This window comes from Borostomias antarcticus (genome assembly GCF_949987555.1).
Source record: "Borostomias antarcticus genome assembly, chromosome: 32".
Taxonomy (NCBI): domain Eukaryota; kingdom Metazoa; phylum Chordata; class Actinopteri; order Stomiiformes; family Stomiidae; genus Borostomias; species Borostomias antarcticus.
The window spans coordinates 1,601,452-1,629,449 of NC_140265.1; the positions used below are offsets into that span (position 1 = coordinate 1,601,452).

The 27,998-nt window shown below is 47.8% G+C and overlaps 1 protein-coding gene across 1 annotated transcript in view; it reads left to right on the forward strand.

Annotated features, from left to right (window-relative positions):
• Positions 1 to 1,502: 1,502 nt before the first annotated feature.
• LOC311327370 (importin subunit alpha-4-like) overlaps positions 1,503 to 27,998 on the forward strand; it is a 58,689-nt gene continuing 32,193 nt past the window's right edge. Inside the window, exons 1-3 of the mRNA XM_084460410.1 lie at positions 1,503 to 1,682; positions 23,076 to 23,120; positions 26,791 to 26,880. Of these exons, the coding sequence (XP_084316536.1) occupies positions 1,614 to 1,682; positions 23,076 to 23,120; positions 26,791 to 26,880 (204 nt within the window). The 5' untranslated portion in view covers positions 1,503 to 1,613. The remainder of the gene's footprint in view (positions 1,683 to 23,075; positions 23,121 to 26,790; positions 26,881 to 27,998) is intronic.

The following is a 27,998-nucleotide window of genomic DNA, read 5'->3' on the forward strand; positions in this document are numbered from 1 at the left end:
TATCCTGGCAACAACCATAAACAAAACACACCTTGTTGATTTTTACCTGCTCAGTCAGAAGAGCCAATATGAACAAGAAGGTCATGGGGCAAGTTTTATTTTTTAATTGAATGAACAAGAATGAACGACTTCGGACGTGTAGCTTTATTGATCGGATTATGATGCTGATCAATAAAATGAGTTACAATGAATTTGATTTGTGCCTCATCCTTAGGCTACAAAATCAATTAAATCACATTATCTGGGCATGTCTTTGCTTTCCAGGCAGTCCTTATTGTCTTAAATTTACATGATGAAAGGGAGCAGATTCATCATCATCCAGCCATGTTCTAGGTGGGAGTAGCCTTACCCGAATCAGCGTGTGAATGGTGTGACTGTTAACTGGCTGAAACTCTCAGTAAGCCTATCTCATCGTCATTGTTCGCTATTTTTCCATTTCAAACGCAGGTTTCAATGTGTAGCCTAACTTTCGACTGCAACGTTACTGTAGTGTAGACATACATCTCGAGAGAGGGCACACTTGCATGCACACTACTTGTGAAGAGGGCACACTTGCATGCACACTACTTGTGAAGAGGGCACACTTGCATGCACACTACTTGTGAAACATACATTTCGAGAGAGGGCACACTTGCATGCACACTGCTTGTGAAGAGGGCACACTTGCATGCACACTGCTTGTGAAGAGGGCACACTTGCATGCACACTACTTGTGAAGAGGGCACACTTGCATGCACACTACTTGTGAAGAGGGCACACTTGCATGCACACTACTTGTGAAACATACATTTCGAGAGAGGGCACACTTGCATGCACACTACTTGTGAAGAGGGCACACTTGCATGCACACTACTTGTGAAGAGGGCACACTTGCATGCACACTGCTTGTGAAGAGGGCACACTTGCATGCACACTACTTGTGAAGAGGGCACACTTGCATGCACACTACTTGTGAAGAGGGCACACTTGCATGCACACTGCTTGTGAAGAGGGCACACTTGCATGCACACTACTTGTGAAGAGGGCACACTTGCATGCACACTACTTGTGAAGAGGGCACACTTGCATGCACACTACTTGTGAAGAGGGCACACTTGCATGCACACTACTTGTGACACATACATTTCGAGAGAGGGCACACTTGCATGCACACTACTTGTGAAGAGGGCACACTTGCATGCACACTGCTTGTGAAGAGGGCACACTTGCATGCACACTACTTGTGAAGAGGGCACACTTGCATGCACACTACTTGTGAAGAGGGCACACTTGCATGCACACTACTTGTGAAGAGGGCACACTTGCATGCACACTACTAGTGAAGAGGGCACACTTGCATGCACACTGCTTGTGAAGAGGGCACACTTGCATGCACACTACTAGTGAAGAGGGCACACTTGCATGCACACTACTTGTGAATCCAGTCATCTCATGACCCCTCCTCCCCGGCGCTGCGCTGCACATCACTCCTCCCCGTCGCCCGACACTCGTCCTCGGCTACCCGGCCCTAGCTGCTCCCGCTCTTCCCCCGGAGGACCCGACCCCGGCACTACTCACCCAGACCCCGGACACACAGACCCCAGACCAGCCCCTAGACCACGGGACACACAGCCATGGCAGAACACGCCGGCTTAGACAACCACAGAATCAAGAGCTTCAAAAACAAGGGCCGAGATGTGGAGGTAAGAGCTGCTGGCTGGGATAGTAGCCTGGTTAGCTCACATCACATCCCTAACATCACATCCCTAACATCACATCCCTAACATCACATCCCTCTTTTTCTTCTGGATATTGCTGACTGAGGCTTTGGACTGATGTTCTGATCACGAGAAAACAAACACCCACTCAAGCTAGGCTAGGCTAGTTAGCATGCTCACTCACTAGCATCCGCTAGCATGCTAGGCTAGGCTAGGCTAGTTAGCATGCTCACTCACTAGCATCCGCTAGCATGCTAGGCTAGGCTAGGCTAGTTAGCATGCTCACTCACTAGCATCCGCTAGCATGCTAGGCTAGGCTAGTTAGCTGCTCACCCACTAGCATCCGCTAGCATGCAGGCTAGGCTAGGCTAGGCTAGCTAACGCTATTCGATTCAAAAGGCCAAGCTAATAGTACAGGAAGGAAGCTAGTTGGTTAGCCTCATCGACCATGGCTTAACACCTCGGGTACAGGTGCTAGCCAACGGGCTACTGGCTGTTTGTTATCTCGTAAGACAGTTTAGCAGTCTGGCAAACAGTATGGGCAGCCCGCCGGCGTGTTTCGGTGCGGAGCTTGTCAGGTTGAGCCTCTCATAACACAGGGATGCCCACATGACAAGGGGAGGCAAATCCATGTCACCTCAAATGACCCAGGGCTTGTTTGTTACCATGCAGACGAAATGCAAACCATCACCAAGAGAGCTCACTTTGTGTGTGTGTGTGTGTGTGTGTGTGTGTGTGTGTGTGTGTGTGTGTGTGTGTGTGTGTGTGTGTGTGTGTGTGTGTGTGTGTGTGTGTGTGTGTGTGTGTGTGTGTGTGTGTGTGTGTGTGTGTGTGTGTGTGTGTGTGACCTCTAGGGAGACAGCCGAGTGTGTGTGTGTGTGTGTGTGTGTGTGTGTGTGTGTGTGTGTGTGTGTGTGTGTGTGACCTCTAGGGAGACAGCCGAGTGTGTGTGTGTGTGTGTGTGTGTGGTCTATACCCTTCAACACCAAAATCTGTGTCCTGAGCTGCATGACCTGGTCAGGGAAATACTTATGGCCGTTCTGCCATAAGTGTAGATATTCACTGGCCATTAGTAGTTGAACTATCTGAGGGAGTACAACATTGATGAACGAATGTCCGCTTGGTGTGTTCAGTCAGTCTCATGCCGTGAGAGCGAACTCTCTCTCCTCTGTCCTGATACTCCTAGACCGGTCAGCGGCATATGATACGGTAGACCACCAGATCCTCCTCTTCACCCTCGAGGAGAAAGGCGTCGCTGGCTCTGCACACTCCCTGTTTGCATCCTACCTGACGGGCCGCTCCTACCAGGTGACATGGAGAGGGTCGACGTCGGAACCGCGTAGTCTGACTACGGGGGTTCCACAAGGGTCTGTCCTGGGTCCTCTCCTGTTTTCCCTCTACACTACATCTCTGGGCTCTGTCATTCGCTCGCATGGCTTCTCCTATCACTGCCGATGACACCCAACTGGTCCTGTCATTTCCCCCTTCTGATACACAAGTGGAAACACGCATAGCTGGGTGCTTGGCTGACATCTCGGAGTGGATGACGACACATCACCTCAAGCTCAATCTGGACAAGACTGAGCTGCTGTTCCTCCCGGGGAAGGGCTGTCCGCACCGGGAACTGGCCATCACCATCGAAGACACAGTGGTGACCCCGACTCGGACTGCGAGGAATCTGGGTGTGACCCTGGACGACCAACTGTCGTTTTCCTCACATGTCACATCCGTCACACGTTCCTGCAGATTCATGCTCTACAACATCAGGAGGATTCACCCTTTCCTCACTGATGAAACGGCGCAGGTACTCATCCAGGCCCTGGTCATCTCCAGCCTGGACTACTGCAACTCCCTCCTCGCTGGGGCCCCGGCGTCAGCCATTAAACCTCTGGAACTTGTCCAGAAAGCTGCTGCTCGCCTGGTGTTCAACCACCCCAAATTCTCCCACACAACTTCCCTCCTCCGTTCTCTACACTGGCTCCCTGTAGCGGCTCGCATCCAGTTTAAAACTCTGGCGCTAACCTACAGGGCAATGAAAGGAACAGCCCCCTCCTACCTCCAGGCTATGGTCAAACCCTACACCCCCTCCCGACCGCTATGCTCTGCTACCTCGGGGCGACTGGTTGCCCCGTCACTCCGAGGCCCCTGTGGTCCATCGACACGGTCACGACTTTTCTCTGTCCTGACCCCACGGTCACGGCTCTTCTCTGTCCTGACCCCACGGTCACGGCTCTTCTCTGTCCTGACCCCACGGTCACGGCTCTTCTCTGTCCTGACCCCACGGTCACGGCTGTTCTCTGTCCTGACCCCACGGTCACGGCTCTTCTCTGTCCTGGCCCCGCAGTGGTGGAATGAACTGCCCACTGATGTCAGGACAGCAGAGTCGCTGCCCATCTTTCGTCACAGGCTCAAAACTCATCTCTTCAAGAAGTGCTACAACAATCCTCCCTCCTAAGCACTTATTGTATTTTATTGTATTGTATTGCACTGTATTTTAGATTGCTATTCTTGCACTTTGCCTTCAGCACTAGATTATGCTCTTAGTCACTTGTTTAAGAAGGAAGATGCACTTGTGAGTTCTGGTGAGTAGTAGTACATTGGCTTTTCCTGCATTAAATGCAATTATTGTTAGTCGCTTTGGATGAAAGCGTCTGCTAAATGACTGTAATGTCTCAGTCTGCAGACTGTGGCTATGCTAGTGGAGGGAATGGTGACTTGAGCTGGTTGTTTTGAGGCCCAGAGCCAACGTGACCTGCTCATATCTCACATGCCACACTGACCGCATGCCGGGGACTCCACATGATACTGCCAGCCTGATAGTCCTCTGCCCTCACCTCCTCCTCTGCCCTCACCTCCCTCACCTCCTCCTCTCTCCTCACCTCCTCCTCTGCCCTCACCTCCTCACCTCCTCCTCTCCTCTCCCTCACCTCACCTCCTCACCTCCTCCTCTCCCCTCACCTCCTCCTCTCTCCTCACCTCCTCACCTCCTCCTCTGCTCTCACCTCCTCCTCTCCCCTCACCTCCTCCTCTGCCCTCACCTCCTCCTCTGCTCTCACCTCCTCACCTCCTCCTCTCCTCTCCCCTCACCTCCTCCTCTCCCCTCACCTCCTCCTCTCCCCTCACCTCCTCCTCTCCCCTCACCTCCTCACCTCCTCCTCTGCCCTCACCTCCTCCTCTGCCCTCACCTCCTCCTCTCCCCCTCACCTCCTCCTCTCCCCTCACCTCCTCCTCTCCCCTCACCTCCTCACCTCCTCCTCTCCCCTCACCTCCTCCTCTCCCCTCACCTCCTCCTCTGCCCTCACCTCCTCCTCTCCCCTCACCTCCTCCTCTCCCCTCACCTCCTCCTCTGCCCTCACCTCCTCCTCTCCCCTCACCTCCTCACCTCCTCCTCTCCCCTCACCTCCTCCTCTCCCCTCACCTCCTCCTCTCTCCTCACCTCCTCACCTCCTCCTCTCTCCTCACCTCCTCCTCTCTCCTCACCTCCTCCTCTGCCCTCACCTCCTCCTCTCTCCTCACCTCCTCACCTCCTCCTCTGCCCTCACCTCCTCCTCTCCCCTCACCTCCTCCTCTCTCCTCACCTCCTCCTCTCCCCTCACCTCCTCCTCTCTCCTCACCTCCTCCTCTCCCCTCACCTCCTCACCTCCTCCTCTCCCCTCACCTCCTCCTCTCCCCTCACCTCCTCCTCTCTCCTCACCTCCTCCTCTCCCCTCACCTCCTCACCTCCTCCTCTCCCCTCACCTCCTCCTCTCTCCTCACCTCCTCCTCTCTCCTCACCTCCTCCTCTCCCCTCACCTCCTCACCTCCTCCTCTCCCCTCACCTCCTCCTCTCTCCTCACCTCCTCCTCTCTCCTCACCTCCTCCTCTCCCCTCACCTCCTCACCTCCTCCTCTCTCCTCACCTCCTCCTCTCCCCTCACCTCCTCACCTCCTCCTCTCCCCTCACCTCCTCCTCTGCCCTCACCTCCTCCTCTCTCCTCACCTCCTCCTCTCCCCTCACCTCCTCTCCCCTCACCTCCTCCTCTGCCCTTACCTCCTCCTCTCCCCTCACCTCCTCACCTTCTCACCTCCTCCTCTCCCCTCACCTCCTCCTCTGCCCTCACCTCCTCCTCTCCCCTCACCTCCTCCTCTCCCCTCACCTCCTCCTCTCCCCTCACCTCCTCACCTCCTCCTCTGCCCTCACCTCCTTCTCTGCCCTCACCTCCTCCTCTCTCCTCACCTCCTCCTCTGTCCTCACCTCCTCCTCTGCCCTCACCTCCTCCTCTGCCCTCACCTCCTCCTCTCCCCTCACCTCCTCCTCTCCCCTCACCTCCTCACCTCCTCACCTCCTCCTCTGCCCTCACCTCCTCCTCTCCCCTCACCTCCTCCTCTCTCCTCACCTCCTCCTCTGCCCTCACCTCCTCCTCTCTCCTCACCTCCTCCTCTGCCCTCACCTCCTCCTCTGCCCTCACCTCCTTCTCTCTCCTCACCTCCTCTCCTCACCTCCTCACCTCCTCCTCTCCCCTCACCTCCTCCTCTCCCCTCACCTCCTCACCTCCTCCTCTCCCCTCACCTCCTCACCTCCTCCTCTGCCCTCACCTCCTTCTCTGCCCTCACCTCCTCCTCTCTCCTCACCTCCTCCTCTGCCCTCACCTCCTCCTCTGCCCTCACCTCCTCCTCTCCCCTCACCTCCTCCTCTCCCCTCACCTCCTCACCTCCTCACCTCCTCCTCTGCCCTCACCTCCTCCTCTCCCCTCACCTCCTCCTCTCTCCTCACCTCCTCCTCTGCCCTCACCTCCTCCTCTCTCCTCACCTCCTCCTCTGCCCTCACCTCCTCCTCTGCCCTCACCTCCTTCTCTCTCCTCACCTCCTCTCTCCCTCACCTCCTCACCTCCTCCTCTCTCCTCACCTCCTCACCTCCTCCTCTCCCCTCACCACCTCCTCTCTCACTCCTCCTCTGCCCTCACCTCCTCTCTGCCTCACCTCCTCCTCCTCCCTCCCTCACCTCCTCCTCCTCCTCACCTCCTCCTCTGCCCTCACCTCCTCCTCTCCCCTCACCTCCTCTCCTCTCACCTCCTCCTCTCCTCACCTCCTCCTCTGCCCTCACCTCCTCCTCTCTCCTCACCTCCTCCTCTCTCCTCACCTCCTCCTCCCCCCTCACTTCCTCACCTCCTCCTCTGCCCTCACCTCCTCTCTCCCCTCACCTCCTCCTCTCTCCTCACCTCCTCCTCTGCCCTCACCTCCTCCTCTCTCCTCACCTCCTCCTCTGCCCTCACCTCCTCCTCTCCTCACCTCCTCCTCTGCCCTCACCTCCTCCTCTGCCCTCACCTCCTTCTCTCTCCTCACCTCCTCCTCTCTCCTCACCTCCTCACCTCCTCCTCTCCCCTCACCTCCTCCTCTCCCCTCACCTCCTCCTCTCTCCTCACCTCCTCACCTCCTCCTCTCCCCTCACCACCTCCTCTCTCCTCACCTCCTCCTCTGCCCTCACCTCCTCCTCTGCCCTCACCTCCTCCTCTCCCCTCACCTCCTCTCTCTCCTCACCTCCTCACCTCCTCCTCTCCCCTCACCTCCTCTTCTCCCTCACCTCCTCCTCTCCCCTCACCTCCTCCTCTCTCCTCACCTCCTCACCTCCTCCTCTGCCCTCACCTCCTCCTCTCCCCTCACCTCCTCCTCTCTCCTCACCTCCTCACCTCCTCCTCTGCCCTCACCTCCTCCTCTGCCCTCACCTCCTCCTCTCCCTCCTCACCTCCTCTCTCCTCACCTCCTCACCTCCTCCTCTCCCCTCACCTCCTCCTCTCTCCTCACCTCCTTACCTCCTCCTCTGCCCTCACCTCCTCCTCTGCCCTCACCTCCTCCTCTCCCCTCACCTCCTCACCTCCTCTCTCCCCTCACCTCCTCCTCTGCCCTCACCTCCTCCTCTCCCCTCACCTCCTCCTCTCCCCTCACCTCCTCACCTCCTCACCTCCTCCTCTGCCCTCACCTCCTCCTCTGCCCTCACCTCCTCCTCTCTCCTCACCTCCTCCTCTGCCCTCACCTCCTCCTCTCTCCTCACCTCCTCCCTCTCTCCTCACCTCCTCACCTCCTCCTATCCCCTCACCTCCTCCTCTCCCTCCTCCCCCCTCCTCTCCCCTCACCTCCTCCTCTCCCCTCACCTCCTCCTCTCCCCTCACCTCCTCCTCTGCCCTCACCTCCTCACCTCCTCCTCTGCTCTCACCTCCTCCTCTCCCCTCACCTCCTCCTCTCCCCTCACCTCCTCACCTCCTCCTCTCCCCTCACCTCCTCCTCTGCCCTCACCTCCTCCTCTCCCCTCACCTCCTCCTCTCTCCTCACCTCCTCCTCTGCCCTCACCTCCTCCTCTGCCCTCACCTCCTCCTCCCCCCTCACCTCCTCACCTCCTCCTCTGCCCTCACCTCCTCCTCTCCCCTCACTCCTCCTCTCCCCTCACCTCCTCACCTCCTCCTCTCCCCTCACCTCCTCTCCCCTCACCTCCTCCTCTGCCCTCACCTCCTCCTCTCCCCTCACCTCCTCCTCTCCCCTCACCTCCTCCTCTCTCCTCACCTCCTCCTCTGCACTCACCTCCTCCTCCCCCCTCACCTCCTCACCTCCTCCTCTGCCCTCACCTCCTCCTCGCCCCTCACCTCCTCCTCTCTCCTCACCTCCTCCTCTGCCCTCACCTCCTCCTCTCTCCTCACCTCCTCCTCTGCCCTCACCTCCTCCTCTGCCCTCACCTCCTTCTCTCTCCTCACCTCCTCCTCTCTCCTCACCTCCTCACCTCCTCCTCTCCCCTCACCTCCTCCTCTCCCCTCACCTCCTCCTCTCTCCTCACCTCCTCACCTCCTCCTCTCCCCTCACCACCTCCTCTCTCCTCACCTCCTCCTCTGCCTCACCTCCTCCTCTGCCCTCACCTCCTCCTCTCCCCTCACCTCCTCTCTCCTCACCTCCTCACCCTCCTCTCTCCCTCACCTCCTCCTCTCCCCTCACCTCCTCCTCTCTCCTCACCTCCTCACCTCCTCCTCTGCCCTCACCTCCTCCTCTGCCCTCACCTCCTCCTCTCCCCTCACCTCCTCACCTCCTCCTCTCCCCTCACCTCCTCCTCTGCCCTCACCTCCTCCTCTCCCCTCACCTCCTCCTCTCCCTCACCTCCTCACCTCCTCCTCTGCCCTCACCTCCTCCTCTGCCCTCACCTCCTCCTCTCTCCTCACCTCCTCCTCTCTCCTCACCTCCTCCTCTGCCTCACCTCCTCCTCTCTCCTCACCTCCTCCTCTCTCCTCACCTCCTCACCTCCTCCTCTCCCCTCACCTCCTCCTCTCTCCTCACCTCCTCACCTCCTCCTCTCCCCTCACCACCTCCTCCTCTGCCCTCACCTCCTCCTCTGCCCTCACCTCCTCCTCTGCCCTCACCTCCTCCTCTCTCCTCACCTCCTCCTCTCCCCTCACCACTCCTCTCTCCTCACCTCCTCACCTCCTCCTCTCCCCTCACCTCCTCCTCTCTCCTCACCTCCTCACCTCCTCCTCTGCCCTCACCTCCTCCTCTCTCCTCACCTCCTCCTCTCCCCTCACCTCCTCACCTCCTCACCTCCTCCTCTCTCCTCACCTCCTCCTCTCCCCTCACCACCTCCTCTCTCCTCACCTCCTCACCTCCTCCTCTCCCCTCACCTCCTCCTCTCTCCTCACCTCCTCACCTCCTCCTCTGCCCTCACCTCCTCCTCTCTCCTCACCTCCTCCTCTCCCCTCACCTCCTCACCTCCTCACCTCCTCCTCTCTCCTCACCTCCTCCTCTCCCCTCACCATCTCCTCTCTCCTCACCTCCTCACCTCCTCCTCTCTCCTCACCTCCTCCTCTCCCCTCACCTCCTCCTCTGCCCTCACCTCCTCACCTCCTCCTCTGCTCTCACCTCCTCCTCTCCCTCACCTCCTCCTCTGCCCTCACCTCCTCCTCTCCCCTCACCTCCTCACCTCCTCCTCTCCCCTCACCTCCTCCTCTGCCCTCACCTCCTCCTCTCCCCTCACCTCCTCCTCTCTCCTCACCTCCTCCTCTGCCCTCACCTCCTCCTCTGCCCTCACCTCCTCCTCCCCCCTCACCTCCTCACCTCCTCCTCTGCCCTCACCTCCTCCTCTCCCCTCACCTTCTCCTCTCCCCTCACCTCCTCACCTCCTCCTCTCCCCTCACCTCCTCTCTCCTCACCTCCTCCTCTGCCCTCACCTCCTCCTCTCCCCTCACCTCCTCCTCTCTCCTCACCTCCTCCTCTGCCCTCACCTCCTCCTCCCCCCTCACCTCCTCACCTCCTCCTCTGCCCTCACCTCCTCTCCCCTCACCTCCTCCTCTCTCCTCACCTCCTCCTCTGCCCTCACCTCCTCCTCTCTCCTCACCTCCTCCTCTGCCCTCACCTCCTCCTCTGCCCTCACCTCCTTCTCTCTCCTCACCTCCTCCTCTCTCCTCACCTCCTCACCTCCTCCTCTCCCCTCACCTCCTCCTCTCCCCTCACCTCCTCCTCTCTCCTCACCTCCTCACCTCCTCCTCTCCCCTCACCACCTCCTCTCTCCTCACCTCCTCCTCTGCCCTCACCTCCTTCTCTGCCCTCACCTCCTCCTCTCCCCTCACCTCCTCCTCTCTCCTCACCTCCTCACCTCCTCCTCTCCCCTCACCTCCTCCTCTCCCCTCACCTCCTCCTCTCTCCTCACCTCCTCACCTCCTCCTCTGCCCTCACCTCCTCCTCTGCCCTCACCTCCTCCTCTCCCCTCACCTCCTCACCTCCTCCTCTCCCCTCACCTCCTCCTCTGCCCTCACCTCCTCCTCTCCCCTCACCTCCTCCTCTCCCCTCACCTCCTCACCTCCTCACCTCCTCCTCTGCCCTCACCTCCTCCTCTCCCCTCACCTCCTCCTCTCTCCTCACCTCCTCCTCTGCCCTCACCTCCTCCTCTCTCCTCACCTCCTCACCTCCTCCTCTGCCCTCACCTCCTCCTCTCCCCTCACCTCCTCCTCTCTCCTCACCTCCTCCTCTCCCCTCACCTCCTCCTCTCTCCTCACCTCCTCCTCTCCCCTCACCTCCTCACCTCCTCCTCTCCCCTCACCTCCTCCTCTCCCCTCACCTCCTCCTCTCTCCTCACCTCCTCCTCTCCCCTCACCTCCTCACCTCCTCCTCTCCCCTCACCTCCTCCTCTCTCCTCACCTCCTCCTCTCTCCTCACCTCCTCCTCTCCCCTCACCTCCTCACCTCCTCCTCTCCCCTCACCTCCTCCTCTCTCCTCACCTCCTCCTCTCTCCTCACCTCCTCCTCTCCCCTCACCTCCTCACCTCCTCCTCTCTCCTCACCTCCTCCTCTCCCCTCACCTCCTCACCTCCTCCTCTCCCCTCACCTCCTCCTCTGCCCTCACCTCCTCCTCTCTCCTCACCTCCTCCTCTCCCCTCACCTCCTCTCCCCTCACCTCCTCCTCTGCCCTTACCTCCTCCTCTCCCCTCACCTCCTCACCTTCTCACCTCCTCCTCTCCCCTCACCTCCTCCTCTCCCCTCACCTCCTCCTCTCTCCTCACCTCCTCCTCTCTCCTCACCTCCTCCTCTCCCCTCACCTCCTCCTCTCTCCTCCTCTCTCCTCACCTCCTCCTCTCTCCTCACCTCCTCCTCTCCCCTCACCTCCTCCTCTCCCCTCACCTCCTCCTCTCCCCTCACCTCCTCACCTCCTCCTCTCCCCTCACCTCCTCCTCTCTCCTCACCTCCTCCTCTCCCCTCACCTCCTCCTCTCCCCTCACCTCCTCCTCTCCCCTCACCTCCTCACCTCCTCCTCTCCCCTCACCTCCTCCTCTCCCCTCACCTCCTCCTCTCTCCTCACCTCCTCACCTCCTCCTCTCCCCAGACCACTGTTTTGAAAGGCCTAATAAGAGAAAGCACCAGTATCGTTGAAACCGTCTGTTGTCGTTGACACTTCAGTGAGGCTGTTTCCCTTCAGTGAGGCTGTTTCACTTCAGTGAGGCTGTTTCACTTCAGTGAGGCTGTTTCACTCAGTGAGGCTGTTTCCCTTCAGTGAGGCTGTTTCACTTCAGTGAGGCTGTTTCCCTTCAGTGAGGCTGTTTCACTTCAGTGAGGCTGTTTCACTTCAGTGAGGCTGTTTTCACTTCAGTGAGGCTGTTTCCCTTCAGTGAGGCTGTTTTCACTTCAGTGAGGCTGTTTCACTTCAGTGAGGCTGTTTCCCTTCAGTGAGGCTGTTTCACTTCAGTGAGGCTGTTTCTCTTCAGTGAGGCTGTTTCCCTTCAGTGAGGCTGTTTCCCTTCAGTGAGGCTGTTTCACTTCAGTGAGGCTGTTTCACTTCAGTGAGGCTGTTTCACTTCAGTGAGGCTGTTTTCACTTCAGTGAGGCTGTTTCACTTCAGTGAGGCTGTTTCACTTCAGTGAGGCTGTTTCCCTTCAGTGAGGCTGTTTCACTTCAGTGAGGCTGTTTCTCTTCAGTGAGGCTGTTTCACTTCAGTGAGGCTGTTTCTCTTCAGTGAGGCTGTTTCACTTCAGTGAGGCTGTTTCCCTTCAGTGAGGCTGTTTCACTTCAGTGAGGCTGTTTTCAGTGAGGCTGTTTCACTTCAGTGAGGCTGTTTGACTTCAGTGAGGCTGTTTCACTTCAGTGAGGCTGTTTCACTTCAGTGAGGCTGTTTTCACTTCAGTGAGGCTGTTTCACTTCAGTGAGGCTGTTTTACTTCAGTGAGGCTGTTTTCACTTCAGTGAGGCTGTTTTAACTGAGGCTGTTTCACTTCAGTGAGGCTGTTTTAACTGAGGCTGTTTCTCTTCAGTGAGGCTGTTTCACTTCAGTGAGGCTGTTTCACTTCAGTGAGGCTGTTTCACTTCAGTGAGGCTGTTTCACTTCAGTGAGGCTGTTTCACTTCAGTGAGGCTGTTTTCACTTCAGTGAGGCTGTTTTCACTTCAGTGAGGCTGTTTCACGTCAGTGAGGCTGTTTCCCTTCAGTGAGGCTGTTTTCACTTCAGTGAGGCTGTTTCACTTCAGTGAGGCTGTTTCCCTTCAGTGAGGCTGTTTCACTTCAGTGAGGCTGTTTCCCTTCAGTGAGGCTGTTTCCCTTCAGTGAGGCTGTTTCACTTCAGTGAGGCTGTTTTCCAGACTTCCAGGAATGTTTGTATGAGTACCCTATCAACATGAATCCCTTTGATAAGCCCCGCCCTCAGACCAGCCTCCTTTGATAAGCCCCGCCCTCAGACCAGCCTCCTTTGGGACTACTAGATTATAACCTAGCCAATATACAGTATAACCAGACTATAACCTAGCCAATATACAGTATAACTAGACTATAACCTAGCCAATATACAGTATAACCAGACTATAACCTAGCCAATATACAGTATAACTAGGCTATAACCTCGCCAATATACAGTATAACCAGACTATAACCTAGCCAATATACAGTATAACTAGACTATAACCTCGCCAATATACAGTATAACTAGACTATAACCTAGCCAATATACAGTATAACCAGACTATAACCTAGCCAATATACAGTATAACTAGACTATAACCTAGCCAATATACAGTATAACCAGACTATAACCTAGCCAATATACAGTATAACTAGACTATAACCTAGCCAATATACAGTATAACCAGACTATAACCTAACCAATATACAGTATAACTAGGCTATAACCTAGCCAATATACAGTATAACCAGACTATAACCTAACCAATATACAGTATAACTAGGTTATAACCTAGCCAATATACAGTATAACTAGGCTATAACCTCACCAATATACAGTATAACTAGACTATAACCTAGCCAATATACAGTATAACCAGACTATAACCTAGCCAATATACAGTATAACTAGACTATAACCCCCCAATATACAGTATAACTAGACTATAACCTAGCCAATATACAGTATAACTAGACTATAACCTCGCCAATATACAGTATAACTAGACTATAACCCCCCAATATACAGTATAACCAGACTATAACCTAGCCAATATACAGTATAACTAGACTATAACCTAGCCAATATACAGTATAACCAGACTATAACCTAGCCAATATACAGTATAACCAGGCTATAACCTAGCCAATATACAGTATAACTAGGCTATAACCTAGCCAATATACAGTATAACTAGACTATAACCCCCCAATATACAGTATAACTAGGCTATAACCTAGCCAATATACAGTATAACTAGGCTATAACCTAGCCAATATACAGTATAACTAGACTATAACCTAGCCAATATACAGTATAACTAGGCTATAACCTAGCCAATATACAGTATAACTAGACTATAACCTAGCCAATATACAGTATAACTAGACTATAACCTAGCCAATATACAGTATAACTAGGCTATAACCTAGCCAATATACAGTATAACCAGACTATAACCTAGCCAATATACAGTATAACCAGGCTATAACCTAGCCAATATACAGTATAACTAGACTATAACCTAGCCAATATACAGTATAACCAGACTATAACCTAGCCAATATACAGTATAACCAGACTATAACCTAGCCAATATACAGTATAACTAGACTATAACCTAGCCAATATACAGTATAACTAGAATATAACCTAGCCAATATACAGTATAACTAGGCTATAACCTAGCCAATATACAGTATAACTAGACTATAACCTAGCCAATATACAGTATAACTAGACTATAACCTAGCCAATATACAGTATAACTAGACTATAACCTCACCAATATACAGTATAACTAGACTATAACCTAGCCAATATACAGTATAACTAGACTATAACCCCCCAATATACAGTATAACTAGACTATAACCTAGCCAATATACAGTATAACTAGACTATAACCTCGCCAATATACAGTATAACTAGACTATAACCCCCCAATATACAGTATAACCAGACTATAACCTAGCCAATATACAGTATAACTAGACTATAACCTAGCCAATATACAGTATAACTAGACTATAACCTAGCCAATATACAGTATAACTAGACTATAACCTAGCCAATATACAGTATAACTAGACTATAACCCCCCAATATACAGTATAACTAGACTATAACCTAGCCAATATACAGTATAACTAGACTATAACCTCGCCAATATACAGTATAACTAGACTATAACCCCCCAATATACAGTATAACCAGACTATAACCTAGCCAATATACAGTATAACTAGACTATAACCTCGCCAATATACAGTATAACTAGACTATAACCCCCCAATATACAGTATAACCAGACTATAACCTAGCCAATATACAGTATAACTAGGCTATAACCTAGCCAATATACAGTATAACTAGGCTATAACCTAGCCAATATACAGTATAACTAGACTATAACCTAGCCAATATACAGTATAACTAGACTATAACCTAGCCAATATACAGTATAACCAGACTATAACCTAGCCAATATACAGTATAACCAGGCTATAACCTAGCCAATATACAGTATAACTAGGCTATAACCTAGCCAATATACAGTATAACTAGACTATAACCCCCCAATATACAGTATAACTAGGCTATAACCTAGCCAATATACAGTATAACTAGGCTATAACCTAGCCAATATACAGTATAACTAGACTATAACCTAGCCAATATACAGTATAACTAGGCTATAACCTAGCCAATATACAGTATAACTAGACTATAACCTAGCCAATATACAGTATAACTAGACTATAACCTAGCCAATATACAGTATAACTAGGCTATAACCTAGCCAATATACAGTATAACCAGACTATAACCTAGCCAATATACAGTATAACCAGGCTATAACCTAGCCAATATACAGTATAACTAGACTATAACCTAGCCAATATACAGTATAACTAGACTATAACCTAGCCAATATACAGTATAACTAGGCTATAACCTAGCCAATATACAGTATAACTAGACTATAACCTAGCCAATATACAGTATAACTAGGCTATAACCTAGCCAATATACAGTATAACCAGACTATAACCTAGCCAATATACAGTATAACTAGACTATAACCTCGCCAATATACAGTATAACTAGACTATAACCTCGCCAATATACAGTATAACTAGGCTATAACCTCGCCAATATACAGTATAACCAGACTATAACCTAGCCAATATACAGTATAACTAGACTATAACCTAGCCAATATACAGTATAACCAGACTATAACCTAGCCAATATACAGTATAACCAGACTATAACCTAGCCAATATACAGTATAACTAGGCTATAACCTAGCCAATATACAGTATAACTAGGCTATAACCTAGCCAATATACAGTATAACTAGGCTATAACCTCACCAATATACAGTATAACTAGGCTATAACCTAGCCAATATACAGTATAACTAGGCTATAACCTAGCCAATATACAGTATAACTAGACTATAACCTCACCAATATACAGTATAACTAGGCTATAACCTAGCCAATATACAGTATAACTAGACTATAACCTAGCCAATATACAGTATAACCAGACTATAACCTAGCCAATATACAGTATAACTAGACTATAACCTAGCCAATATACAGTATAACTAGTCTATAACCTTGCCAATATACAGTATAACTAGGCTATAACCTAGCCAATATACAGTATAACCAGACTATAACCTAGCCAATATACAGTATAACCAGACTATAACCTAGCCAATATACAGTATAACCAGACTATAACCTAGCCAATATACAGTATAACCAGACTATAACCTAGCCAATATACAGTATAACTAGGCTATAACCTAGCCAATATACAGTAACTAGACTATAACCTAGCCAATATACAGTATAACTAGGCTATAACCTAGCCAATATACAGTATAACTAGACTATAACCTAGCCAATATACAGTATAACTAGGCTATAACCTAGCCAATATACAGTATAACTAGACTATAACCTAGCCAATATACAGTATAACTAGGCTATAACCTCGCCAATATACAGTATAACTAGGCTATAACCTAGCCAATATACAGTATAACCAGACTATAACCTAGCCAATATACAGTATAACTAGACTATAACCCCCCAATATACAGTATAACTAGACTATAACCTAGCCAATATACAGTATAACTAGACTATAACCTCGCCAATATACAGTATAACTAGGCTATAACCTCGCCAATATACAGTATAACCAGACTATAACCTAGCCAATATACAGTATAACTAGACTATAACCTAGCCAATATACAGTATAACCAGACTATAACCTAGCCAATATACAGTATAACCAGACTATAACCTAGCCAATATACAGTATAACTAGACTATAACCTAGCCAATATACAGTATAACCAGACTATAACCTAGCCAATATACAGTATAACCAGACTATAACCTAGCCAATATACAGTATAACTAGGCTATAACCTCACCAATATACAGTATAACTAGACTATAACCTAGCCAATATACAGTATAACTAGGCTATAACCTCACCAATATACAGTATAACTAGACTATAACCTAGCCAATATACAGTATAACTAGACTATAACCTAGCCAATATACAGTATAACTAGGCTATAACCTCACCAATATACAGTATAACCAGACTATAACCTAGCCAATATACAGTATAACTAGGCTATAACCTCACCAATATACAGTATAACTAGGCTATAACCTAGCCAATATACAGTATAACCAGACTATAACCTAGCCAATATACAGTATAACTAGACTATAACCTCACCAATATACAGTATAACTAGGCTATAACCTCACCAATATACAGTATAACTAGACTATAACCTAGCCAATATACAGTATAACTAGACTATAACCTAGCCAATATACAGTATAACTAGACTATAACCTAGCCAATATACAGTATAACTAGGCTATAACCTCACCAATATACAGTATAACTAGACTATAACCTAGCCAATATACAGTATAACTAGACTATAACCTAGCCAATATACAGTATAACTAGGCTATAACCTCACCAATATACAGTATAACCAGACTATAACCTAGCCAATATACAGTATAACTAGGCTATAACCTCACCAATATACAGTATAACTAGGCTATAACCTAGCCAATATACAGTATAACCAGACTATAACCTAGCCAATATACAGTATAACCAGACTATAACCTCACCAATATACAGTATAACCAGACTATAACCTAGCCAATATACAGTATAACTAGGCTATAACCTCACCAATATACAGTATAACTAGGCTATAACCTCACCAATATACAGTATAACTAGACTATAACCTCACCAATATACAGTATAACTAGGCTATAACCTCACCAATATACAGTATAACCAGACTATAACCTAGCCAATATACAGTATAACTAGGCTATAACCTCACCAATATACAGTATAACTAGGCTATAACCTAGCCAATATACAGTATAACCAGACTATAACCTAGCCAATATACAGTATAACTAGACTATAACCTCACCAATATACAGTATAACTAGGCTATAACCTCACCAATATACAGTATAACCAGACTATAACCTAGCCAATATACAGTATAACTAGGCTATAACCTAGCCAATATACAGTATAACTAGACTATAACCTAGCCAATATACAGTATAACTAGGCTATAACCTAGCCAATATACAGTATAACTAGACTATAACCTAGCCAATATACAGTATAACTAGACTATAACCTCGCCAATATACAGTATAACTAGACTATAACCTCGCCAATATACAGTATAACTAGACTATAACCTAGCCAATATACAGTATAACTAGACTATAACCTAGCCAATATACAGTATAACTAGGCTATAACCTAGCCAATATACAGTATAACTAGGCTATAACCTAGCCAATATACAGTATAACTAGACTATAACCTAGCCAATATACAGTATAACTAGACTATAACCTCACTAATATACAGTATAACTAGGCTATAACCTAGCCAATATACAGTACAACTAGACTATAACCTAGCCAATATACAGTATAACTAGACTATAACCTAGCCAATATACAGTATAACCAGACTATAACCTAGCCAATATACAGTATAACCAGACTATAACCTAGCCAATATACAGTATAACTAGACTATAACCTAGCCAATATACAGTATAACTAGACTATAACCTAGCCAATATACAGTATAACTAGACTATAACCTAGCCAATATACAGTATAACTAGGCTATAACCTAGCCAATATACAGTATAACTAGACTATAACCTAGCCAATATACAGTACAACTAGACTATAACCTAGCCAATATACAGTATAACCAGACTATAACCTAGCCAATATACAGTATAACTAGGCTATAACCTAGCCAATATACAGTATAACTAGACTATAACCTAGCCAATATACAGTATAACTAGACTATAACCTAGCCAATATACAGTATAACTAGGCTATAACCTAGCCAATATACAGTATAACTAGACTATAACCTAGCCAATATACAGTATAACTAGGCTATAACCTAGCCAATATACAGTATAACTAGGCTATAACCTAGCCAATATACAGTATAACTAGGCTATAACCTCGCCAATATACAGTATAACCAGACTATAACCTAGCCAATATACAGTATAACTAGACTATAACCCCCCAATATACAGTATAACTAGGCTATAACCTAGCCAATATACAGTATAACTAGACTATAACCTAGCCAATATACAGTATAACTAGACTATAACCTAGCCAATATACAGTATAACTAGGCTATAACCTCGCCAATATACAGTATAACTAGGCTATAACCTAGCCAATATACAGTATAACTAGGCTATAACCTAGCCAATATACAGTATAACTAGACTATAACCTAGCCAATATACAGTATAACCAGACTATAACCTAGCCAATATACAGTATAACCAGACTATAACCTAGCCAATATACAGTATAACTAGGCTATAACCTAGCCAATATACAGTATAACTAGACTATAACCTAGCCAATATACAGTATAACTAGGCTATAACCTCGCCAATATACAGTATAACTAGGCTATAACCTAGCCAATATACAGTATAACTAGACTATAACCTAGCCAATATACAGTATAACTAGGCTATAACCTAGCCAATATACAGTATAACTAGGCTATAACCTAGCCAATATACAGTATAACTAGACTATAACCTAGCCAATATACAGTATAACTAGACTATAACCTAGCCAATATACAGTATAACTAGGCTATAACCTCGCCAATATACAGTATAACCAGACTATAACCTAGCCAATATACAGTATAACTAGGCTATAACCTCGCCAATATACAGTATAACTAGACTATAACCTAGCCAATATACAGTATAACTAGGCTATAACCTAGCCAATATACAGTATAACTAGACTATAACCTAGCCAATATACAGTATAACTAGGCTATAACCTAGCCAATATACAGTATAACTAGGCTATAACCTAGCCAATATACAGTATAACTAGACTATAACCCCCGAATATACAGTATAACTAGACTATAACCTAGCCAATATACAGTATAACTAGGCTATAACCTAGCCAATATACAGTATAACTAGGCTATAACCTAGCCAATATACAGTATAACTAGACTATAACCTAGCCAATATACAGTATAACTAGGCTATAACCCCCCAATATACAGTATAACTAGGCTATAACCTCACCAATATACAGTATAACCAGACTATAACCTAGCCAATATACAGTATAACTAGGCTATAACCTCACCAATATACAGTATAACTAGACTATAACCTAGCCAATATACAGTATAACTAGGCTATAACCCCCCAATATACAGTATAACTAGACTAACCTAGCCAATATACAGTATAACCAGACTATAACCTAGCCAATATACAGTATAGCTAGACTATAACCTCGCCAATATACAGTATAACCAGACTATAACCTAGCCAATATACAGTATAACTAGGCTATAACCTCACCAATATACAGTATAACCAGACTATAACCTAGCCAATATACAGTATAACCAGACTATAACCTAGCCAATATACAGTATAACTAGACTATAACCTAGCCAATATACAGTATAACTAGGCTATAACCTAGCCAATATACAGTATAACTAGGCTATAACCCCCCAATATACAGTATAACTAGGCTATAACCTAGGCAGTATACAGTATAACCAGACTATAACCTAGCCAATATACAGTATAACTAGACTAACCTAGCCAATATACAGTATAACCAGACTATAACCTAGCCAATATACAGTATAACTAGACTATAACCTCGCCAATATACAGTATAACCAGACTATAACCTAGCCAATATACAGTATAACTAGGCTATAACCTCGCCAATATACAGTATAACTAGGCTATAACCTAGCCAATATACAGTATAACTAGACTATAACCTAGCCAATATACAGTATAACTAGACTATAACCTAGCCAATATACAGTATAACCAGACTATAACCTAGCCAATATACAGTATAACCAGACTATAACCTAGCCAATATACAGTATAACCAGACTATAACCTCGCCAATATACAGTATAACTAGACTATAACCTCGCCAATATACAGTATAACTAGGCTATAACCTAGCCAATATACAGTATAACTAGACTATAACCTCGCCAATATACAGTATAACTAGGCTATAACCCCCCAATATACAGTATAACCAGACTATAACCTAGCCAATATACAGTATAACTAGGCTATAACCTAGCCAATATACAGTATAACTAGGCTATAACCTCCCCAATATACAGTATAACTAGACTATAACCTAGCCAATATACAGTATAACTAGGCTATAACCTAGCCAATATACAGTATAACCAGACTATAACCTAGCCAATATACAGTATAACTAGACTATAACCTAGCCAATATACAGTATAACTAGGCTATAACCTAGGCAGTATACCGTAATATAACTAGACAGTACTATACAGTATAACTAGGCTATAATCTAGACATCTGCCTATTGGTCATGTGATATACTGTATTAGAATATATCAGAATTACGCACAGAGCTGAAGGGAGAGCGCTGCCCGTCCAAATGCGCTAGCCGAGATATGTTTGGTAACTGTTGCAGGGTTTATGCCAACTAGTAGGCTAATTCTGGCAGGCGGATATCAAAATGGGAATTGTGTTGGCCCAACGATGCGTGACCAGGGCGCCATCTACCCCCTCCGGTTACCACGGTGCCATCTACCCCCTCCTGTTACCACCGAGTCACGCCAGACTGCCCCTGCCTGCCCCCTGGCTCTGACCGAGGGCGCCGCCCGCTCCGCCTGGACCTTCTGGGTCAAAGTCGTATTTTGGACCAGATCTGGAACGTAGGGCTGGCTTTAAAAAATCGATTCATCGATTCTGAATCGATTCTGAATCAAATGATTCAGAATCGATTCATGAATCCCCAAAATCGATCTTTTATTTAAAGAATGAATGAATAAATGAAGGAATGAATAGTTCATTAATTCATTCAATGATTCATTCATTTTTGGAAATCGGTATCGATACCCAGCCCCTAGTATTGATGTGTTGGCAGTCATGTAATTAAGGTTACAGCTAAAAAAAAAAACAGGTTTTAGTAACACTAACCGAATCGATATTGAATCGAATCGAATCGTGATAATCGATTCTGAACCTTGTGAATCGGAATCGAATCGATTCTTGAAATTCGACTCGATACCCAGCCCTATCATCACTGTCACACACAGCTCAAACACACATTACTGTCACACACTGCTCAAACACACATTACTGTCACACACTGCTCAAACACACATTACTGTCACACACAGCTCAAACACACATTACTGTCACACACTGCTCAAACACACATTACTGTCACACACAGCTCAAACACACATTACTGTCACACACAGCTCAAACACACATTACTGTCACACACAGCTCAAACACACATTACCGTCACACACTGCTCAAACACACATTACTGTCACACACAGCTCAAACACACATTACTGTCACACACAGCTCAAACACACATTACTGTCACACACTGCTCAAACACACATTACTGTCACACACAGCTCAAACACACATCACTGTCACACACTGCTCAAACACACATTACTGTCACACACAGCTCAAACACACATTACTGTCACACACAGCTCAAACACACATTACTGTCACACACAGCTCAAACACACATTACCGTCACACACTGCTCAAACACACATTACTGTCACTCCCTCTTAGCGGCTCGCAAACTAGGCACACACACACACACACACACACACACACACACCATAGCTGGTTGGCTGGAGTCTCAGACACACCGTCTGTGTCCTCCTGACCCCTGGTCATGTTCTAGGAGAAGGGGTCACAGGGGTCAACATGGAATCAATAATAAATCCCTGCTTTGTCTGAGGACAAGTGACTCATCGGTTCTGTCTCTGTCTCCGTTGCAGACCATGCGAAGGCATCGCAACGAGGTGACCGTAGAGCTGAGGAAGGTAAGTGTCCACCCGCTGTCCCCCTCCTACCATCCTCTCTCTCCTCCCGACCTGTGTGTGTGTGTGTGTGTGTGTGTGTGTGTGTGTGTGTGTGTGTGTGTGTGTGTGTGTGTGTGATAGGGGAGCGTTCTTTACACCGTCGAATGAAGCAGGGGACATCTTCACTCTGAGTGTGTGTGTGTCTGTGTCCATCTGTGTGTGTGTGTTTGTGTCTGTCCATCTGTGTGTGTGTGTGTGTGTGTGTGTGTGTGTGTGTGTCTGTCCATCTGTGTGTGTGTGTGTGTGTGTGTGTGTGTGTGTGTGTGTGTGTTAGGGCTAAACGATTTGGAGTAAATGTCTAATTACGATTTTTCCGACGGATATTGCGATTTCAATTGGATTCACGATAGCATTTTAAAAAGTTGAGCTTCAGTTCTATATTCATGGATTAAGGATTTAAAACGTGATGGTGCTGCTGGTCACAGCTAAAAAGTAGAATTGTTTTGCGTGATTTTGAAATTCCTTGGCAGAGTGCTACCGGACATGAGTTTCATAATTCACACTGCAGAAGAGCAATTAGTAGCATGTCCACATTTTAAACGTCCAAACTACAGCTTCAGAGATTTTAAACGCGCGATTGGAGATATTTCGACCGCATGAAGAGGCGCTTTGAGTGTCCAGAAAAAAATCAGTCGTTCCAAGGAGAAAATGCGCACAACAACAAAGATTGTTGGACATTGTAACGTTATTAACGTTATTCAACCGGATATCAAGCTGCATCGTCTAGCTGTATTTATATCTTCACCTGCTGTGTTACTATTATTCTCTGTAACTAAGATAATTAAGTAATAAACCACTCGACATCGCATGCTTGCTGTCCTAACTGAAACCGTTAAATTTCCTGTTGTTACGTCATTCGTCTATATTCCCAACTGAAGACGGTTAACGAACGAACGTCTGTCAACGCGCGAGAAGACAGGAGGAAAATAGGAACAGGGCGAGCCAAGGGTAGATGAAGATGAAGATGAAGATAGACCCACAATGCATTGGATCAAATGGGAGGCGCATTAATACTGAACATTTTATTTTAACAAGGCTTCCAGCCAATCACAATCAAGAATCAGAACTAACCGTTGTATAAAAAGTATTATACAACGGTTAGTTCTGGTTCTTGATTCTGATTGGCTGGAAGCCGTGTTAAAATACTTTGTAACACACACCTGGGACCGCATATCGTTCCATTTTCAGTATTAACGCGCCTCCCATTTGATCCAATGCATTGTAGTTGTTGTTGTTGCTTGGCAACCCTTTTGTTAGGGGAACTATTTTGCTCGGCGGAATTGAGGGAATGATGCTTCGTTTTGAATAAATGTTAATATTTTATATTGCTGTATTTATTTTACACTAATAGCTGTAGTAACCGTTGTATAAAAGCAATAAACCACTCGAGGCCGTGTGTTATAGTGATTTTATAACAGCTAGGGGGGTTTTACTCCGCTTCGCGTCGTGCCTAACAACGCCCCCTAGCTGTTATAAAATCACTATAACACACGGCCTCTCGTGGTTTATTGCTTAATTCTACAACGGAAAGTTTGGATACTTGATTCTGATTGGCTAGCAGCCGTGGTAAAATACTCTGTAACCCACGGCTGCGACCGCATAACAATTAGTATTAATGCGCCGTCAATCTCATTGACGAGGCCATTGATAAGATCAAGCGGTAGGCTATGCTTTGCGTAGCAACCACTCGCAGCAACCTCGCCTTTTTCGTATCCTATTACAAAAACGCACTCATCAGTCCGACTCCAACACTTCCACATCCCTACCAGCAAAAACGAGTGCTGTGGAGAACTGTTTTAACAACTGCACCATAGCTGGAAATATTCAAATAAACGTGAACCACCCGAATTATGCCTATATAGGCTTATGTGAACAAGGCCAACCCAAATAGGCGAGATAGCCTATTATATGTTGCCTGGCAACCATTTAATTCAGAACTATAGCCCATCGCGGAAGATTTTGTAAATACCAAAATGATAAGAATGATCGGTAAATAAATGATTGAATGTTACTACTGAGTGTTTTTTGTGAATATATATATGTAGTAACCGTTGTAGAACTGCCTCGAGTGGTCAATTACTTAATTTTACCACGGCTTCCAGCCAATCAGAATCAAGAACCAGAACTAACCGTTGTGTAAGATATACTTTAATAGCATTTAGCTTGTAGCATCCCAGTTTGTACTTGTATCCATGTCAAGCGACCTAGCCAGCTGGAAGAGACTGGGGGTGTTTTTGGACATCGCTGCATCACGTTTGCAAGCGGCTTTTTTCAAGGCAGAGCGGCGGCGCGCCCGGAGTTCTGGACGAGAGGACGCGCTTCCCACTTAAATCACAGCCTTTCTTTCAAATGGCGATTTCGATTTGAAATCGATTACTAGTTCAGCCCTAGTGTGTGTGTGTGTGTGTGTGTGTGTGTGTGTGTGTGTGTGTGTGTGTGTGTTTTCTGTATTGGGTGTTACTTTGCTTATAGCTTACACAGCAATCTGTTTGAAGTGTCCAGTGTCATATCATCATCTCGTCTCTGATTTACTGACCACATGGAATGGTCTCAATTGGACCAATGAGAGAGAGAGAGGGAGAGGGAGAGGGAGAGAGAGAGAGGTGGGGGGGAGATTGAAGCAGACAGACAGGCAGAGAGATGGACAGAGAGAGAGATGGACAGAGAGAGAGATGGACAGAGAGAGAGATGGACAGAGAGAGAGATGGACAGAGAGAGAGCAGAGAGAGAGATGGACAGAGCGAGAGAAAGAGAGAGATGGACAGAGAGAGAGAAAGAGAGAGAGATGGACAGAGAGAGAGAAATAGATGGACAGAGAGAGAGAAATAGATGGACAGAGAGATGGGCAGATGGAGGGTCAGACTGAGAGAGATGGGCAGATGGAGGGTCAGACAGATGGAGGGGCAGATGGAGGGTCAGATGGAGGGTCAGATGGAGGGGCAGATGGAGGGTCAGAATGAGAGAGATGGGCAGATGGAGGGTCAGATGGAGAGAGATGGGGCAGATGGAGGGTCAGATGGAGGGTCAGATGGAGGGTCAGTCAGATGGAGGGTCAGTCAGATGGAGGGTCAGATGGAGGGTCAGATGGAGGGGCAGATGGAGGGTCAGACTGATGGAGGGTCAGACGGGCAGATGGAGGGTCAGATGGAGGGTCAGATGGAGGGTCAGATGGAGGGTCAGATGGAGGGGCAGACAGATGGAGGGTCAGATGGAGGGTCAGACTGGTAGAGAGATGGGCAGATGGAGGGTCAGAGATGGGGCAGATGGAGGGTCAGACTGATGGAGGGTCAGATGGAGGGTCAGACTGATGGAGGGTCAGACTGAGAGATGGTCAGATGGAGGGTCAGATGGAGGGTCAGATGGAGGGTCAGATGGAGGGTCAGATGGAGGGTCAGATGGAGGGTCAGATGGCAGATGGAGGGTCAGATGGAGGGTCAGATGGAGGGTCAGATGGAGGGTCAGATGGAGGGTCAGATGGAGGGTCAGATGGAGGGTCAGACTGAGAGATGGGCAGATGGAGGGTCAGATGGGCAGATGGAGGGTCAGATGGAGGGTCAGATGGAGGGTCAGATGGAGGGTCAGATGGAGGGTCAGATGGAGGGTCAGACTGATGGAAGCCTGTCTTCTACAGAACAAGCGAGATGAACACCTACTGAAGAAGAGGAACGTCCCTCAGGAGGAGGGTCTGGAGGACTCTGACGTCGACTCGGACTTCAAAGGGGTGAGAAGCTTCACACACAAGCAAGACATCTCTCACACACACACACACACACAAGCAAGACATCTCACACACACACACACACACACACACACACACACACACACAAGCAAGACATCTCACACACACACACACACACACACACACACAAGCAAGACATCTCACACACACACACACACACACACACACAAGCAAGACATCTCTCTCACACACACACACACACACACACACACACACACACACACAAACAAGACATTTCACACATATAGGACATCTCTCTCTCACACACACACACACACACACAAACAAACACAAACAAACAAACAAACAAACAGATAAACAGGACATCTCACACACACAAACAGGAAATCTCTCTCTCACATACACACACACACACAAACAAGACATATCACACACACACACAAACAAGACATATCCCACACACACAAACAAGACATCTGTATCTCTTCACACAAACAAACAAACAAACGAACAAACAACACACCCGAATCTCTTCACACACACACCTGCATCTCTTCACACACACACACACACACACACACACACACACACACACACACACACACACACACACACACCTGCATCTCTTCACACACACACACACCTGCATCTCTTCACACACACACACACCTGCATCTCTTCACACACACACACACACACACCTGCATCTCTTCTCACACACACACACACACACACCTGCATCTCTTCACACACACACACACACACACACACACACACACACACACCTGCATCTCTTCAAACACACACACACACACACACACACACACACCTGCATCTCTTCACACACACACACACTTGCATCTCTTCACACACACACACACACACACACACACACACACACCTGCATCTCTTCACACACACACACACACACACACACACACACACACACACACCTGCATCTCTTCACACACACACCTGCATCTCTTCACACACACACACACACACCTGCATCTCTTCACACACACACACTCCTGCATCTCTTCACACACACACCTGCATCTCTTCACACACACACACACACACACACACACACCTGCATCTCTTCACACACACACCTGCATCTCTTCACACACACACAC